The 19,224-nt window shown below is 34.7% G+C and overlaps 1 protein-coding gene across 1 annotated transcript in view; it reads right to left on the bottom strand.

Annotated features, from left to right (window-relative positions):
* The window catches only part of DNAH8 (dynein axonemal heavy chain 8), a 125,661-nt gene that overhangs the window by 73,990 nt on the left and 32,447 nt on the right, over nt 1-19,224 (bottom strand). The window contains 16 exon segments of the mRNA XM_069851447.1: nt 684-845; nt 1,135-1,239; nt 1,825-1,927; nt 2,074-2,237; nt 2,342-2,495; nt 2,846-3,045; nt 4,017-4,257; nt 7,145-7,282; nt 8,183-8,283; nt 9,358-9,420; nt 9,971-10,084; nt 10,781-10,885; nt 13,367-13,602; nt 16,994-17,120; nt 18,695-18,785; nt 18,787-18,886. Coding sequence (XP_069707548.1) covers nt 684-845; nt 1,135-1,239; nt 1,825-1,927; nt 2,074-2,237; nt 2,342-2,495; nt 2,846-3,045; nt 4,017-4,257; nt 7,145-7,282; nt 8,183-8,283; nt 9,358-9,420; nt 9,971-10,084; nt 10,781-10,885; nt 13,367-13,602; nt 16,994-17,120; nt 18,695-18,785; nt 18,787-18,886 — 2,204 coding nt within the window.

The raw sequence follows: 19,224 nt of genomic DNA, 5'->3' as shown, positions 1-19,224 counted from the left end.
GTATCAGGAAATATCTCACCGACTTAAAACTGTTAGGTTATCATCAGTAGAGTCAAAATCAAATTTAGTTTAGAATGACCAACTAGTCAGACGAAAAAAAAAAACAACTTTGTACATGACTTCTTCATGCTACCTATAATAGAATCTTGTGAGACAAAAAAAAAGGGCAGTTTAAAGGAAAGAAATCATTTCAAATACTTGTCAATATTTTGCCCAATTTCTTCTCTGTCCTATAACACAGCTCTTCTTTCTCTGTACTTTAAATTTCTTTGCTAAAGACCATTTTCTTCTTCCCCCTGTGCCCTCAAAATAAATGATTCTTTGAGAACAAAACTGTTTGGATTAACAAAACAAAGGAATGAAGATCTTTGTAGGTGGTAAGAGAGCAACTTCAACATGTCTGACACACAAATAAGACTGTCCTCGTGTGTTTTAAGAAATGTAGTAGACTTTTAAAAATAAATACTGCTGAGATAATACATAAATATAGCTTTAAGGTAAGTCAATTAAATATGTAAGTAGATTGATTTTAAAAAAAGAGATGTTACAATATCTGCAGAATTTCTATGTAAAAAAATATACCCAGGACTGTACTGGTTAGCAACCATTCCATTTGCTTTTTACATCTCAACTCTCCCTACACAAAAAATCTGCACACAAAAATCCACATCCTCTAATCTCACCTGTGCTGGGAAATGATTAAGAAATTCCACCAATTGATATCCTGGGTCAGTTATTTGGTAATATGCTGTCCTAATAATGCCATACAATGAAATCTGCTGCACACGCAATAACTCCTGCAACCAAAGTTCTACCGGTCCTTTTGCAAGCACTGGAGTGTCCAACTGAAAAATTCATAAAAGTAAAGGGGACGAAGCAGGCATAGTTACTGAACTTCTGTTCAAGAACATTAGTTACTAAATAGTTACTAAATTTCTACTCCAGACAACTACAGTTTTAATTTTAAGAAAAATACTAGAAATGTATTTACTGAAGACATATTACAGTTTTGTTACACCAGTCCTTGAAGTATTCATTTTTAATTAACAATAACTCAATTAAATACATATTCAATAACAGAATGATTTATGCATTAACAATATTTCTGGGAAAAAAAATTATTCAGAGAATTACCAGAATTTTTTCTCCTTCTCTTGATATGACTGCCAGTATGTGATCATAATCCTTCAAGTGAAACTCTACTTCATTTATATTGTCAGCTATGGAAAGCAGATGTGGCTGTAAGGATAATTCACAAGTCATTCGAAGTAAATATTTAACATTACCAAACAGAAAAAAAAAACCAAACTCAAGTAAGGTTATCCTGCAAAGGTTCATCTGAACCCACAGATGTATTTTAGGCCATCTGCAGGTAATTACTACAGAAACAGTTGCCTAGGATTTTAGCTCTATTTGCTGTTTTTTTACAGTTTCCGAAAACAATCTAGTAGAAAAGAGACCAGCTATTGTGTGAGAACAACTATCTCATTTTAATCAACCCTCAGTAACAACTTAGACTTGTTAGACTATAAACCTTCAGTAACAAGCTAGACTAGTCAGACTAACTTTGCAATATGCAAAGCAGGAAATTCTCAGACGGTCCCTTCTGTTGGTTTAGCAAATCACTCGATGGGACCATATTCTAGTGTTCTGAATTCTGAAGATTTTTTTAAACTACAAATAACTATTTCATATTTTGTTAAAGACCAAAAAAGCAATGAATTATTTTCTCAAGCAAAGTTTATAAGAAAAAAATTATTACATTGCTTTTCTATATCCAATTTTTTTTTTCTTGTAAGTGAAAAAAAATCAATGAGGTTGTACCTGAATTGTATGAGAATCACTTGCTTGTCCAAGAATTTCAAGCAGGACAGGATCAGAAACAAAAAAAAATCTAGGAAACAGTAGTCTTTTCGTCTCCAAGTACCTTTAAAATGGAACAAGATTTTTATTAGAATATTTCAGCTCTTCAATTTTTTCTACATAAGAACGCAAATCAGAGTCAAATACTATTAATACTTCATATAATCTATTTAGAAAATAATAATGTGTTAAAAACCAAACAATTCATACCTCGTAAGTGATTTCTGACATACTTCCAACTGTTCATGTAAATGAGGGAGAAGTTGCTGCATAAGGTCATCTCCGACACAACACTTAATTACATTTGGGTTTTCATGAGCTCGCTGCGTTATTTTAACCCATAAGCTGTCAATAGTCTGAAAACATTTTGCTTCCTATATAAAGCAAAACCAGAAGTACATTCACAGCATAATCTGTTGGAAATTATTACACAGATAGCTTTTAATACACAACAATAGACAATCATGGCAGAGTTTACCTGGGGTAACTGTTTTGCAATATCTCCCCCTACAAAAACAGCTTCAAGATAAACCCAGAGGTTCTGCACAACCAACCATTCTTCAATTATGTCCGTAGAGGTGCTTAGTTTGGAAACCCAGCTCTGAATTTCCTTTTTAAATTGTGCATTGTATCTAAAAATGATAAGAAGCAGAAGTTGTTTAATTCTAAATAAATCTAATTTAAAATAAATAACATGGGGAATGCCCCCATCCCCTCAACAACACTTAATTCACTTAAAGGTGGAAGAATCTTATGGCAAGTATCCACCAGCTTGATTAGATTCAAATATACTGATACAACAGGTTGCTACTAATATAAGCAAGTCTTCCCCTTGACGAAGTTTTTCATTAGACTTGGCAGCATTTTTTTTTCATTAAAAATAATATTCCATTCAAACTTTCTGCTGATTTAAACTAGTAATAGTACAGTTACTGTCTCAATGTGTTTCTAAGAATATCATACACAATCAATTTAAAAGTACCTATTGCTCAGTAAAGAATCAAGAATCATTAAGCTGTCCTCCATCAATGTTATAATTTCTGATGATTCAGTTCCCTTTAACAGTAACTCTCCTCTTCCCTTGAATGATGAGAAGCTCAGATTTTGGCTTCCCCAAATTTCAACAACTTGAGATAGTTTGGCTTCTATAACCTTTTCCTTTGTAGCAGATATACATATACCCTGCAAAGAAAGAACCATTTCTTTTAGAATCTTCATTCTCCAGAAATGAATCTTTCCCAATATTACAGATCTAATAATTTAATATCTAAAAGCTATATATGAAATGTTACAAAATAGTACAGGAATATGACATGCAGATAAAGAAATCGCACTACTAATTTTACTCACTCAAATTACATGTAAGGATAATCGAAAAATGTACATTTGAAAATGCATGGATGTATCATTTCTGTGGTTTCACATCTTGTTACTTCTACATATAAAGATTTCTGAATCATTTGTACAAGTTTCAGGGTATTGATGTAGACTCATCACCAGATGAACCCTCAATCTGATCACAACTCAGCTTATAGAATCATAGAATCTAAGAACAGTTCAGGTTAAAAAGGTCATTGAATCCAATATTCTATTCAAATCAGAGCTTACTTCAGAATTAAGGAGACCACCTTGGAACGCTTCTATATAAATTAAGTATACATATAACAAGAGCTTTTGCACTCCTATTTACCCTATAAAACTTGCAAACTCCATTGAGAGTTTTTTCAGGTTATGTGGGGGATCTTTTGAAGTTGTATGCTTCAGAGGAAGCCATAAAGATCTGGAAAAGTATTCATATTAAATATTAATAAGGATGGAGCCATCGTCTAAAATCTCTTATTTATTTACAAATCTTCAAAGCAAAAAAAAGAGTTTAAAAAATAGGTGACTGTGATCCTGTGAAGTTTGGTTTGTTTTTTTTCCTGTTTGAGAAGGGCTATGAAAATAATACAAAAAAGGGCCAGGAAGGAGATGAAGATATCTAGAAATAACATTCCAAAGATTCCAGCTGCTACCTCTGTCTTTGTTCATATGGTTAAGAAATTCTAAATAAAATATAAATTATTCTAAACTAGTATGGTCTGATTTGAGAGTCAGGACTTCAACAAAGTAAAAAATATTTTTTAGGGAGGGGAAAAAATGTATGTATCTACCTCAATATCATCTTTATGTTGAAGAATTGGTGCTTCTATGATGTTTCGAAGGCAAAAGGAATCAGATTCTACATCAAACTGATGTCCTGTTAGTTCACCAATACGATTCCAGTGTCTTTGCTTCATTGCTTTGCTGGCCATCATTTCCAACAGAGAACAGAACTCCCTAAAATCATCAATTTTTTGCTTGAGATCTAAAAACACTTGCCAGTTTTGGAGCTTTTTAGGTAGTCTATGGCACCTGCAAGTGAGTTAAATTGATACAGTAGTAAATACCTCTTTTGTCAAAATAGGCATTATTTATATATTTTTAAAACAGACAAGAAGATATGAAGTAGCTTGTACTGAGGTCAACACCTTCTATGTAAAATTCCATTTTAAGAAAAACTAATGCAGATGCTTTATATGAATCACCTTATTTAACAGTTTTAACTACTATTACACTATCTGCAAATAAACAGAAATATTGCAGTTGGCATTAAAACATGGCTTATCTACAGCTTATGAACACAAACTCTGTTGGCAAACACAACACAAAGCAAAATTCATCCAATTTCACATTTGCAATCATTGTACAAAAATATTTACTTCAATTTACAATACCAGTAATACAAATGGCACATACTAACATGCAACTTTGGATATAGACATAAAAATTAGAAAGATATGACCACCTTCTCTACTTTTCTTTACTAGTCCTGAAACTATTCACTAAGAAAATGAGAATTATTTACTTCCAATGTGGAAAAAAACCCAGCAAAACAGTTAAATGACCTCTTTGACCACACTTTTACAGAGCTGACACTAAGAACTAAGCAGTCAATCCACTACAGGAATGTCCTTGTGTAAACGATAAAATACATCTTTAGCAGGAAAAGTAATAAAGCCTGGATCGCATTCCCTTAGTTTTGCATCCTTTGTCACTTATCTCTCTACCTCCCACTGATACAAGTTTGTATTTTCTGTAATCAGTTACAACATGGCAGTCTGTGTCTGGTTTAGAGCTACACTGGTTTGTTTGCAAGAACATTCGTGTTGATTAGATCTCTGGTTGCTGTCAAACAGAAAGTTTAATGCCTGCCTGTCTTCCCCTGAGGGGAGAAAATATTTTGTGTCTGTTTGTGGCCTACTGTTAAGCTTTGACGTTTATAAAACTCATAGGTACTTATGGTTATTTTGTGAGAAATCTGCCCTATTTAAAGTTGAAACTAGTCAATAGAATTCTTTTGAAAAAGAGGGTCACTGACACGGTCTGACAGTGACATCGCAGATCACCTTTTTTCCTTAGAAAATCAGACGAAACATCCGAATATTTATAAAGTTCTGTTTGCAGTTATTCTTTTCATTTATTCATAAAAAGTTAATGTCAGGTCCAGTTATCTGGGGCATAGGAATCAGAGACAACAAACTGGCAAATTTTGAATGACATGCTGGATGTTCCAGAGCGGGGAGCCTTGTTATTCTTATTGACCCACATGAACCAGGAGATACCATTTTACACAAAGACAAGATACTGCCAATTAGGTGTCCGTCAACATCTTCCTTCTTTGAGTGACACTTAATCCCTGAAATCCTATATCAGTATATGTAACCTCAAACTTGGAAAAGAAAAATACTCTTTGGGATATATTTTCTTGAAAGGTTATGAGTCTCTGGTTAATATTTCGTACTTAGAAATTCAGAAATAATGCAAATCTAAGCCCCAACTTTCAACTCTGACTGTCAAAACTGCAATTTCAGAAGTATGGATATTCTTCACTTACCAATTCTATGTCCTAAAATTACATTTTTGACCTATCCACTAACCTTCAGAAAAATATACATCTACTAAACTACCATGACATCCTAGACTAGAAGCCAATAACAAACCAAACCAAAGCAAAAAAAATCAAGCAAAAAAAAAATCCACATTCTGTAGTACACATTCTCTCCCTTTAGTTTAGGAAGGTTATCCTACTGGTTTTTGATTATCTGAAGCTATCAGTGTGATAAGCCATGAAAAACCGCCAAAGTAATACCAATTCGTAAGAGATATTGGCAAGATGGAGAATGGAAGGCAATGAAAGGCAATAGGTGGGATGAGTACTTCGCAGCCTAAGAAAGAACTATTTATACTGAAGTTGTTCTCTCCACTGCAGTTTCAAAAGTAATTTCTCTTTTATACATGTCTACCTTAAATGAATGTCAGTTTCAAAGAATAATTAACGTAATTTAGCTCTTGTAGAGGTCTGTGTTTCAGCAAAAAGACTTTAACATTATCTAACATTGATTTAAACTGTTTTAAAGTGTGCACTGGTCTATAACTGTGGTATAGACCGAATGTAAAATACCAAATACTGACACAAGTACAAACATACATCAATTAATCATGTATTTCTTTTGGAAGTTATTGGGAGATTCTGGAATATTCTTCTAATAGGAGGACTAGGGGTGTGAGGGAAGTGCCAAGAAAGCTGGAGTTGTTTTAGGACGCATCTTGCAAAGGACAGGACTCTATTATGTAGAAGGAGAGTTGGGGATTGCACTCAATGATGCAGTTATTCTGTTATAAAATAATGCCTGTCCTAGTCTTCTATATTACATTTCTTCCTAAAATAATACGTATATTTTTGAAAATATAAAAAATAGTTAACCATTTTCTAACCAAACGTTTAGCAAATACTCTTGAATCAAACTAATTACATCTAATCCTCTGAACACTGCCAAAAACATTTAAACTTTCAGCATTACTGCAGTATTTGTAACCTTTTACAAACCCATACTATTTAAGACACTTAGCATTATTAATATATTTAAATTGGCAGAAATACCTTTTTTAAAAGGATTAAATATTCTAAAAGACTCAGAAACATTATTCTTGTATTTAGAACCTAATGGGTTAATCCTCCTACTTGCAGAACTTATCTTTATTCGTAAACTTTCAGGTTGGTTTAGCTAAGGAGATTCATTCTTCAAGTGATTGTGTGACCTTTGATTGTCAAACCTATGGCTGAAAGTTGGTTAACTAAAAGTATACTGTTATTCCACTCTTCCTTGAAGAATCTTCTTTATTAATGGCTGTTTTGTATTTAAGTATATCAAATAGCTTTCCTGAAGTCATCTAAATCTTAATGCATTAATGAACATACCTGTTTTGAAAATCCACAAGTTCAGTATTAATTTTTTCAATATCTACATCTGTCCAAAGTATCCCATAATAGCCATTGATACTGTTCATTACAGCATCATAGAATCCATACAATTTTTGAAGTAAGCCTAACTCCTTCCTGGAAAAAAATAATAATCATAACGATAATTTCCATCAGCTATTTGGATATCTCACAATAGTTGAATACATGCTATATGTAGTAGTACCGTAAAAAATTGCGTAATATCAATTAGACCGTGCTTTTCAATGTAGAAAAGAACATTTCAGTAATAAAATCCACAAAAAAGAGCAGACAGTTGGTGCTACAGACCTAATATCTACATTAAACATATTTGGGGAAGTTTTGCTTTCGTCTAGTTCTACAGAACTTCCTTTCATCCAAAAGCAACCTAGCTTATGTACCCTGAGTTGGCTCTGCAGTGCAAAACAGTGCAGGTATGTGGGAACAATTACTAAATTTACTTTGGAAGTGCTCTCTGAATCTGAACTAAAACGGTAATCTAAAACCAGCCAGAAAGGCTCAGATCTTCATCTGGTGTGAATCATCATCCAACTATTGAAATGGCTGTTGCAGGAAATTTATGATCTGATTTTCATTTCTACAGCTGCTCAAAAAAAATAAAATACTTCAATAAAAGCTTTGGTTATATTTTTCATATGTGACGATACAGTCACCTTTCCTTGCCTTTTCCTTGTTCATTCTTTGTACCATATCTTAATGCATAGTACTATATTTACTTACGTTTAAGTACATATTTACTTCTAGGCCATGGTATTCTGTTGTTTTATACAGTATTTAGATGTAATATCATCTGTTATGGTTCTGTTATAATAACAAATAAATACAATTCTTTTTACTGGCAAATTCATTAGACCTCTAAAATTGTCATTGATATTTTTATTTTTTTATTTAATTTAAGGCAATGGAAACCTTCCATATTCTAAAACTTCCCTCTTTGATGAACCCTAACTCTTTCTAACATACTTAAATAACTAAGACAGCTGAAGTTCTAGTTACCTGACTTTATGCAAAAGTGCATAGTCTGTGATGGGCAGTCCAAACAACTGTTCGCCAGATGAGTATGTGATAAACTTTCTATACAGCTCATCAAAATTAGCCTAATAAAAAAAGAATTCATAAATACAGAATGAAAATATGTTTAATCTAAGTTTTAATTTAAAGTTGACTAATAATAAATCATTAAGTGGCTCTAAATTTGTCTTAAAATATTTGTATTGGAAACACATTTAAATGTCTGAAAATATTTTCGATTCAGTATTATGAACAGTTCTCATGTAATATGATATTCAAATCACACCGAATTCAAATGGTGAAAATTTATATAAGAAGCAACCATTTCAAGAAGTATTTTATAAAAGCATGATGTGAAATGAATTCAGTATCACTGGGGAAGAAAAGAAAAAAAGATAATATTTGTATCAGATGGTAAAACACAGTCTGAAAAAAACCACTGAACAGTGCTAAGAAATACAATTACTTTTGAAGTATGACTGCTGTCCAAAGGACATGATCACCATAGAAAAATGGAAAGAATAATGATTTGGGCACTTACTATACATAAGTACAAAGCATTCTCTAGGCAAAATAATAAACACAGCAAATTCAACTGAAATTACTCAATTTTGAGGACATCTAATAGACAAACCGGGAGACTTAAGCCTCTCCTGATACTTGGTGGTCTTCACAGACTTTGAATTTACTTTTCAGAGAGTCTGTGCAAGAGGTAAGAGACTGACAGAAGTCCTGTTGAAAATATCTTCAAGTTACTGTAACTCGAAGAGAAAGGAATAAGAATTAAAAACAGATTGAAGACTAGTTATGGATCCATGAACTAAGGTTCATAACAAAAAAGTATCAAGTTGAAAGACAACCTCTAATGGAAAATGTGATCTTGAAAAAATGGTTTATGTGACCAATATGTAACCCAGCTGCTTTTCAGTCATTATCAAGTTGTCGTAATTGACTCTTCCCTCTTCTAGTGCTTTTTTTACCTCAGAATGGATTTTCTGCTCACAAAATGCAAAAAGTGAAGCAAAGTAACACAATCAATCAATCAGTCAATCCATCCTTCTACATTTAGGAAACTACAGTATAGTTGGCATAATACTACAACAGAAGATCCATGAAGACACGTTTTAATTTATTGGAAACTCATCAGTTTATTTTCTTACCTGAAAGATCTCTAGCCTGTTACTGGCTTCCTGAGGTGGAATACTAGGAACCATAGGTCCTTCCTTTCAAAAAGACAGTTAAGAAAAACTGAATTTTAGTTCTCAAAGTGACTGTATGTACAGGTCATCACAAAACGCATTTTTTTTTGGTAGTAAAAATCCAGTCAAGTTATGTATCTTGGTAATGCAATACTTACAACAGTAAATCTAAGAAAAGATAACTTTTATAAAATTGAAAAATCTTTAGCTTAATTAATTTTAATTACGAACTGGTCTAGACTTTTATTTTTCACATTTTGTTCTTTTGCTGAAAATAAAATAGTATAGAGTAGCCAGTGACCATCTTTTTTAATGCTGATGTCTGAGTAAAGATTCATTTGTAAACTAAGATCTCACGGCAAGTTGTACCACAAGGGATGCTTTTCTTTCCTTACAAAGTTATGTGCACTGCTATTCATATTGAGAAGTTTGAACTACAATGATGACTGCGTAGCAACCATGGTATAAACACTCAGTAGGTAAGCAGAATAAATTTTTGGCATCCAACTGTTGCAAACAAAAAGTATTTTAAAAGTAAGTACAAGTCCTACAGGTAACTACTAAATTCATTTACCGTTTCATATAATGTTTCAAAGTTTGACACATCCTCCTGAAAAACTGCAACTGATTCTAGCAATTTACTCTTAAATTTGGGCTGAACTTCAACCAACTCTTCTTGAACTGTGGCCTGACATACAAAATAATAAAATCAAAGTTATATCTTTAAAATTCAAGAACAGATATTTAAATTATAAATATATACCAAAATTATAAATAAAAAGCATTAAAATGCTGAACAAAAATTAGTTATTCGATGCTATAAAACTGACTTTTTTTCCTTTTATGGTGCTACTTGTTCAATTTTTGAGATGAAAAGTGGAGAGAATAAAAACCAACTAAAAACCATAAGAAAATCTCCCCTCCACCTTTAAGTGAACATGTTCCATTACAAGGGCGTGGGTGAACAGAAAGACACAGAAAAGGAGGGGAGAAAGATCCTATTATCTCCCTCTCTTCATTCCTTTCCTTCCCTCCTTTCCACGCTCCCTTCCTTTCCTTCCTTCCTTTCCTTCCTCCCTCCAAAGAAACCTCTCAAAACTGAAAGTGTTAGGGTCCTCTTCCTCATGGATGGCTCAGCCTTCCCTTTAAAAATGTCTTAATTTTTTTTTTTTCAAGAGTTTGAGAAAAAAGAATCAAGAGCCGTATGAAACGCAAGTATAAAATTTGCTCTTGAGTCTTTTCCACAGTGATTAATCTCTGGAAAAGAATCTAACTTAACTGTTCCAACAAAATATCTACATATTTACATCTATCCTTCTATACTTTATACACTGAACAAAGCACATGAAGATAAATGGAAAATAATGTCATTTTATACGCTTACAGCTTTGGTCCGTAATTTACTAAAAGAGTATCTGAGTGTATCATCTCCTTCTGATTCCTCTGCTTTAACCTCAATTTCAAATTTATTTAATATGGCATAAGCTTCCTAGATGAAAAAATAAAATCTGAGTAATGATGCATTTTAAGTTCATCTGCAGGAACATAGCTACAATTCGTAAGAAACTTAAAAGAAAATCTGTTTGTGTAATCTAGGTATAAAATACTGATTTACTTTTAAATAAATATGATTAATAAAGAACTAGGGAACAATAGCAAAAAATATTTCCATAAAGATATCTTGTATGAAATACTAGAAAAAATATACAATACAAACACAATAATTTTAATATCAAAATAAATGCAATTCTATGATCGCATGGTAATTTTATTCTACTGATCTAAATTCCACGTCAATGTAGATTTTGAGGAATTTTTTCTAACTCTGAATAATTATGTATATTAAACTACACATTTTTAAATGTTTTGCCATCTATAAAACCTGTATTACTATATGTTTGCCAAACTATCATATGCCTGCATATGTACATTACAGAATGAATTTTTCTTACTATTTGTTCTCACTTGGAATTTGTTTGAACACCTTCTCCTTTATTATCCTCCTCCTACACACATAGCCTTTCTTAAAAATAAAATCATTTTCATATTTCATAGCTCCTCAACAGGCAGGCAAACATTTTGCTAATGAAGAAAAAAATCACCGTGCATTATATTAGTTGATTCTTTGACCTACAATTTGTACTCTGTGCAGTTTGTGTTGGTTGATAAACACTGTTGTCTATTCTATGCAGAAATCTACACTTGGAATTCCTTCCTGCTCAGCTTCTGAGAGAGGTGTACATTGAACCTCTGAGGTTTTAAGGGGCATCTGGAGACTGCCTAGTTCAACCCCTGCTGCTTAGAGCACAGTCGCGCACATTACATTCCCCAGGACCATGCCCAGTCAGGTTTTGAATACATTCAATGGTGAAGGGTGCACAAATCATCTGGGCAATTCATTCCAGTGTTTTGAGCATACTCACACTAAATTTTTCTCAGTTTTAAACAGAATTTATAGTATTTCAACTTGTGCCCATTTCTTCGTGTCCTGTTACTGGCAGCCACTGAGAAGAGTCTGGTTCCTTCTTCCTTCCTAGCTCCTATTAGGTACTTATACACATAGATGAAATACCTCCTCCAGCTTCCTTCTCCAGAAGTAATATTCTCATCTCTCAGCCTCTCCTAATATGTCATATTTTCCAATTGCTCAATCAGCCTTTGCTGAACTCACTCCAGTATTTCCATATCTCTCTCGTACTGAGAGGCCCAGAACTGGACACATCACTCCAGATGAGTCTCATACCCCAGCACAGAGGGGATCACCACCCTCAGCCTGCTGGTAACACAACTCCTACTAGAGCCCAGGATATCCTAAACCTTCTTTGCTGCAAGGGCATGTCATCTGTTTACATCCACCTTGGTGTACACTAAGAAACTCAATTCTTTTCCTGCAAAGCTATGTTATACCCAGCTTGCACTGGTGCCTAGGGTTATTCATCTACCTTTGTTGAATGTCATGAGGTTAATCTCGAAGTGACAGAAGCAGGAATAACTAAACAAGCAAAGTTAATACTTCATTATTTCAAATAACATTTATTTTTTTATTTACAAATTTTGCAGATTTCCAACATGTATGAAACCTAACAAATAGTGCTGAACTCTGTTCCTCTTGTTTGTTTTATTTAACATCTCTAAGTATGATTATCGTGTCCATGTCTTCAGCATGAAGACAGTCAGACTAAGAAATAATATTTATTAGACCTAAATATTACTTTAAATGTTTAAATTATTGTTCAGGTTCTTGATTTACTAATGTAACCTCTGCCTCTTTTGGGTAAGGGCCATTTTCTTTACATAAACTCACAAAAAGTCGACCTAAAGTCCTTTCTAATATCACGTTAATAGAATAGTCTTCAAGAAAGAAGACTATACAGCAATACAATTTCTTCTGCAAAAGGTGGATGAAAATATAAAACAAATGTCTTCTACTAAGCTGACTGTTTCAAAGTGTGATAATAAATATCACGTATATACAAAACTTAATGAGCTTATTTTAGTTTCTTTCTTATAGAGAAAACTAAAAGAATGCTATGTGTTTCTGACAGTATACGATGACAGTGTACAATGGCTCAATGAATGCATTGTGGTCATATTTAAAGGGGTTAGATGGTCAAGATGTTCATTTATAGATAGAGAACAGTTAGAAAGAGGATTAAGGCTAATGTAAAAGCACATAGCGAAAGGGAAAGTATTGCTCCTTGTGCTCTCATCTGCTTGTTTCTGCATATTGGCTGCTAGATTATATTTATATTATAATTTATTCAAGAGAATATTTTTTTCTCTTCTGCATTTCTGCAGTATCTCCCAAAATATCTAATAATGATTCATAACTTATAATAAAAATAACAATAAAAATATTACTTTGTTCCCCATCTTCCACCTAGATCCTTCAGTTTGGATTCTGAGTTTATCTTATGACTCCTATTATACAATACCATTTTAATTAAAATAAAAAATTAAGTCATCTTACTTCAATAGGTCCCAGAGTCATATCCATTTCTATTTCATTTTCACGTATGGTAGATAAAGCTTGCATTGCAAATCTGACATCATCTAAGTCACTCAGAGGTTGAAACAATTTCTTTAAATATCCAGTTATGAACGACATCATGTCTGTCATTTTCTTTTTATATTCCTCATCTAAATAATGACAGAGGAGCTTCTTCCAGGTTCTGGCTTCAATCGCTAAAGCTCTTTTCAGTGGTTCTGATTTGAAAAAAAAAAAAATCAAAAACAATTAAAACCCTCCTCCCCAACTATTAAACTTATACCTTATTTTTTTTCTGTAAAAAATCTCATCACATTATCCCATATAGTTCCTAACAGCAATTAGGAAAAGCAGAGAGGCAATCCAATTACAGCATTTTAAGAGTTTCAAAATAATTTCAACTCTACTTAAATATATTTCTGTTGTTTTACTATATATTATGATAGTTGTAAAACATTGCTAAGCTTATCTAATGGAAAATATAGAGAAGATGAACAACGAAGAAAAATGCCTACTCTATAACTGTAGATTCTCAGAGAATAATTCTGATATACGTAAATATCATGATTTTTATGCATCTGGTTTAAGTGGTTTATACCCATTGAGGAAATTAATCCTGGGACTTCAATATTGGGATTTGGAATACTTCACAACTAAAACTGTAAGGTGCGACGTCATCACATGCAATTAATGTATAAACTGAAAACAGCACTGAAGAGACAGAAAAGCCAGTCATTGGTGCTCTAATTTATGATCAGAATAAATTAGGATTTTAATAGGCAACATATGAGAAACGGCGTGACCAGCAGGTCCAGGGAGGTTATTCTCCCTCTGGACTCGGCACTGGAGAGACCGCTCCTCGAATCCTGTGTTCAGTTCTGGGCCCCTCACCACAAGAAGGATGTTGAGGCTCTGGAGCGAGTCCAGAGAAGAGCAACAAAGCTGGTGAGGGGGCTGGAGAGCAGGTCTTATGAGGAGCGGCTGAGAGAGCTGGGGTTGCTTAGCCTGGAGGAGAGGAGGCTGAGGGGTGACCTCATTGCTCTCTATAACTACCTGAAAGGAGGTTGTAGAGAGGAGGGTGCTGGCCTCTTCTCCCAAGTGACAGGGGACAGGACAAGAGGGAATGGCTTCAAGCTCTGCCAGGGGAGGTTTAGGCTGGACATTAGGAAAAAATTTTTCACAGAAAGGGTCATTGGGCACTGGAACAGGCTGCCCAGGGAGGTGGTTGAGTCACCTTCCCTGGAGGTGTTTAAGGCACAGGTGGACGAGGTGCTAAGGGTCATGGTTTAGTGTTTGATAGGAATGGTTGGACTCGATGATCCGGTGGGTCTCTTCCAACCTGGTTATTCTATGATTCTATGATTCTATGAGTCTATGATTTCATACTCTGGTGAAAGAAACCAAAAGATAGTAAAAGCATATAATCCTTTTGCTCACAAAACAAATTTTTGCAGCAGATGTCATTTCTTTAATCATGTGGATATTAGCATTAAAAATCTGATTCCTGAAAGCCAAGGGTAATTCAAGAAAAGTTCTACACCCTGTCCAGAAACTAGAACATGACAAAAATAATAAGTCAATTCCCAAACCTAAACTGAGTCTGAGAAAAATATCTGCTTCCTCAGATCATAAAAACATTTCATATCCTTGTTCTTGAACCTAGAGTATGTGGCTCCCTCTGTGACCATCAAGAAAATCCATATTCTTCTGCATACACTGCTTCTTATCACTCTTGGTCACAAAATAATAGACAGCAAGAGTTTTCCAGAGTGAATTAATTGTCCCCAGAGTGGTTTCACTAATAAGAATTTGCATCCAGGAACTGGATGAAGACATGCAGTCAGCAGTCTGACAATTTTGTTCATTCACTGAAATAAAGCTAGGGATTAACATGCTCCCAAGTTCCTGAAAAGAACTCTAGTCATCAAAGTGTCCAGCTTCTGTCTTCTTTGATGTACAAGGAAGACAAATTGTACAGAGATAATTTCTCAATCTATTCTTTCAGAAGATGGAGGGTGCTCATGAGAAACATGGCCACACTGATATTTGGAAAGGGATACATTTACTACCTGCCCCAAGATAGCAACCATGATAACATATGACATAGAAGGCAAAAAAACCCAAGATCTGTGACATTGGTCCTGTGGAGACATGTCAGATGCATAGTATCTGACAAGGTTAGAGGGCTAAGTGCCATTAATATCCTTGCTTCTTTGTTCTAACAAAACCAGCGTAGTCCTTCAACAAGCAGTTGTCTGGAGAGAATATATTTGACACACCTGACTATTCTTCAGAGTAGTGTAACCAATGACTGCCAAGTTGTCAGGGCCACAAACGGCCAGCTACTGAGGTATGGTGCCATGTACCGTACTCAGGGAACATATCCTATATGAGAGAACACATGCCACACATTCCAACACCAGATCTTTATGCCAGCTTCATTATGTTTAAAGACACTAGAGTGGAACAGGAAAACACATGGTAGCCTGAGACCTGTGGATACTAGATATGAGAATGGCTATGCAGCCTACCTTCTGCTGAAACAAACACTGATGGAGAAAATGAAGCGAACAGAACTATGTGCTATCCTTGTGCCAATAATAAAGGCGGTGATTTATACTATCAATGCTTTTTATACTGGATGACCTGGTCACAGAGATTAGTGTCGTGGATGATCATATCAGTAGCAATGCACATTCATTAATTCTTTGCTGACTGATGAGAAACTCAATATGAGCTGGCCCAGAAGGCCAACTGTATCCTGGGACGCATCAAAACAACAGTGGCCAGCAGGTCAAGGGAGGTGATTCTCCTCCTCTACTCTGCTCTCATGAGCCCCACCTGGAGTACTGTGTCTAGTTCTGGAATCCCCAGTATAAGGAGGATATGGAACTACTGGAACAGGTCCAGAAGAGGGCCATGAAGATGATCAGAGGGCTGGAGCACCTCTGCTGTGAGGAGGGGCTGATAGAGTTGGCGTTACTCAGCCTGGAGAAGAGAATGTTCCAGGGACAACTTACAGTGACCTTCCAGTACCTGAAGGGGGCCTATAAGAAAGCTGGGGAGGGACGTTTTACAACGACATGTAGTGATAGGATGAAGGGGTATGGCTTTAAATTGGAGAGGGGAAGATTTAGATTAGACATTATGAACAAATTCTTCACAATGAAGGTTGTGAGATATGGGCACAGGTTGCCCAGGGAAGTTGTATGCCCTCTCCCTGGAAGTGTTCAAGGCCAGGTTGAATGGGGTCTTGGGCAGCCTCATCTAGTGGCATGTTCCTGCCCATGACAGAGGGATTGGAACTACGTGACCTTTAAGGTCCCTTCCAACCCAAACCATTATATGATTCTAAGCCTTCATGATATCTTCACAGCCATGACAGAATTTAATTTAACCACTCCAAAGAGCAGGGAGCAAGAGCAATGGAGAGGTTTTAAACTCAGATTTCTCAGAAGGATCTGAGTGAGCCCTGGCTGATCAGTCAGGGAGGTCCTTTCAGTAATTTCTATTCATATTGTAAGCACTTAATTCAGAGAACAAACCAAATAAGATGACTACTATATTCAATACTTTACTTTACATGCAAAGATAAGAAAAATGTCATACCTGTATGCAATTCAATTGGACCAAGAAGAATAATTGGTTTAAAGTCTTCTACCTCTTTCTCAAACAGAGCATAGTGAAATATTTCTTCTTTAAATTCAGTCAGAGATGGATGGCTAGCCAAAAATTCCTGTGTGTATTTTAAAATCTTAATCAATAAACATCCTTTTTCGTATTTTTGATAAAATAAGTGGCAACAATTACTCAGGAGCCACTGAAAATGTATCCCGATATTATACCTGGTTTCAGCCTTCTGTAGCCTTGCTAACATAGTAAAACGCAAGAGATGAGGTATTTATGTTCATCAATTTCCCTATCAGTAACTTTCAAGCCTGTTGGGAAATTCCAATAAAAATTTAACAAACAGATATCCAAGACATATTATGTGCCTTGGGTTTTGTGAAAACAGGTGACAAAATATATCAAAAAATACACGCTTGCGCTTACAGAAGGACTACACAATTAGCCCAGTTTTGTGTGAGACAGTCACAATAAAAACATTTTCTAAGGAGTTCCATAAGCAGAAATCAAGTGTAGAATGTTTCGTGATTCTGAAGTGCTGCATTTCAGAAATGTTACGCAAGAGCTATATTCCACATGCTTTCATTGCACAAGGAAGTAATAAATGCTGACAGCTGTTTCCCACTTCCTTTGTTTGAGAATAACCAGATAGGCAGTGAAAGAGTTAGCATAATGCTGAAAAAATAATACAGAAACTAGGGCATGTGTGTACAAAACTTAACTGCACTTATTATTGAGGCCTTCTCTACAGAAATATTCTTTTCTTCAGTAGCAACTAGATTAAACTAATAAGGTTTATTTGTTTAGATTTAATATTTTAGTCAGAATAGCAGTAAATTCTTAGCTTTTTTTAGCCCACGTGATTTGCACAATTTGCATTGCACTTGAAAGATTTCAGTGCTCCTGTAGTGAGCAATTTGATGTGATTCACAGATCTATGTATATATAATGTAGTCCTTCAAACAGAAAAGAAGATTCAATTACTCCAAGGTTCAATAGACATAGAAGCCAATTTTCTTCTACCAAACCTCTAAATTCAAATTCTAAATTAAAACTCTGTTGTAGAATGACAGTGTGAAATATTCTGATGCAGAAGTCCCAAAGACCTCTAGTTTCTGGAAACTGATTTCTTGCTGTAGTAAACAGAATTTTTCTATCACACTTGAGGATTCAACTTAAGAGCTCAAATGATGAAGAACTGAATAGAGGATTCTTCTTGGGAGAGAGAATGCAGAACTCAACTCTTAAAATAACTACAGAAAGGGTCATGAATAAAAACGTGTATTAAACTCATAGTAAACACACAATTATCAGCACTGATGCTGTGGGAATTTCTATGGGTTGTACTATACACCAAGTCAAACTGGAGCAGTTCCTTGTGGCCTAAATTCCAGAGTTCCGCAAATAAAAACTAAAGCAATCAGCAAATTAGGACCAGATTATCAGTATTTAGAATCGCACAGGAGAAGGAAAAGCCAAACGTCAATTCTCAAACTAGGTAGTGCGTTATTACTTCTGTTTAGAAAATAGACTACTAATGCTACTACTGAAATAAGAATTTCAGCTGTTATTGTGCTTTCTACATCTTTTTCCTTGATTATTTTTTTTTGCCTCGGAGTTTTCTGATTTCAAAAGATAAGATTAATGAAGAACTGTCCAGTAGTTGATCATCACTGAACTCACCTGAATTTTAGCATCTCTATCTTCTGTCCACAGCACCTTATATTTCTGAAAGTCCTGCAGAACTTCACTAGCTAATTCTTTTATAGAATTCACAGGAGAGGAGCAAAACTAAACTAGAAACATCTCCACGCTCTGCAACTTCTGCGTAAAAATTTCTTAGCTTTTTGCCAAACCCAACCTCTTCAACTCCTTCTGTAAAATAAAATTATCCATAAATTAATAAACTATTAAAACTCTGGTTAGAAGTCCCTTCTAAACCTATGCATGCCAAGTCAAGCAATGATAATCTTCAGTAAGGCTGAATACCCTTCTTCAAATCTCTGTCTGACTGTTCAATATGAACGCACCAAGTGCCAGCCCAGGTCAGGCTCTATACAGCTAGAGAGCAAATTAAACCTAAAGTTAATGTTTCCAAATAGAAAGAAAACAGTCATCTTAATTCACAGATTTCTTTTGTTCCACTCTAATTTAACTGTAACTAGAACACCAAAAGGCTTATAAACATTTTGTGAAATTTTATATTTTTTCAA

The sequence above is a fragment of the Phaenicophaeus curvirostris genome, chromosome 2 (genome assembly GCF_032191515.1).
Source record: "Phaenicophaeus curvirostris isolate KB17595 chromosome 2, BPBGC_Pcur_1.0, whole genome shotgun sequence".
NCBI classification, from domain to species: Eukaryota; Metazoa; Chordata; class Aves; order Cuculiformes; family Cuculidae; genus Phaenicophaeus; species Phaenicophaeus curvirostris.
This window is presented reverse-complemented; position numbering and strand designations above follow the sequence as displayed.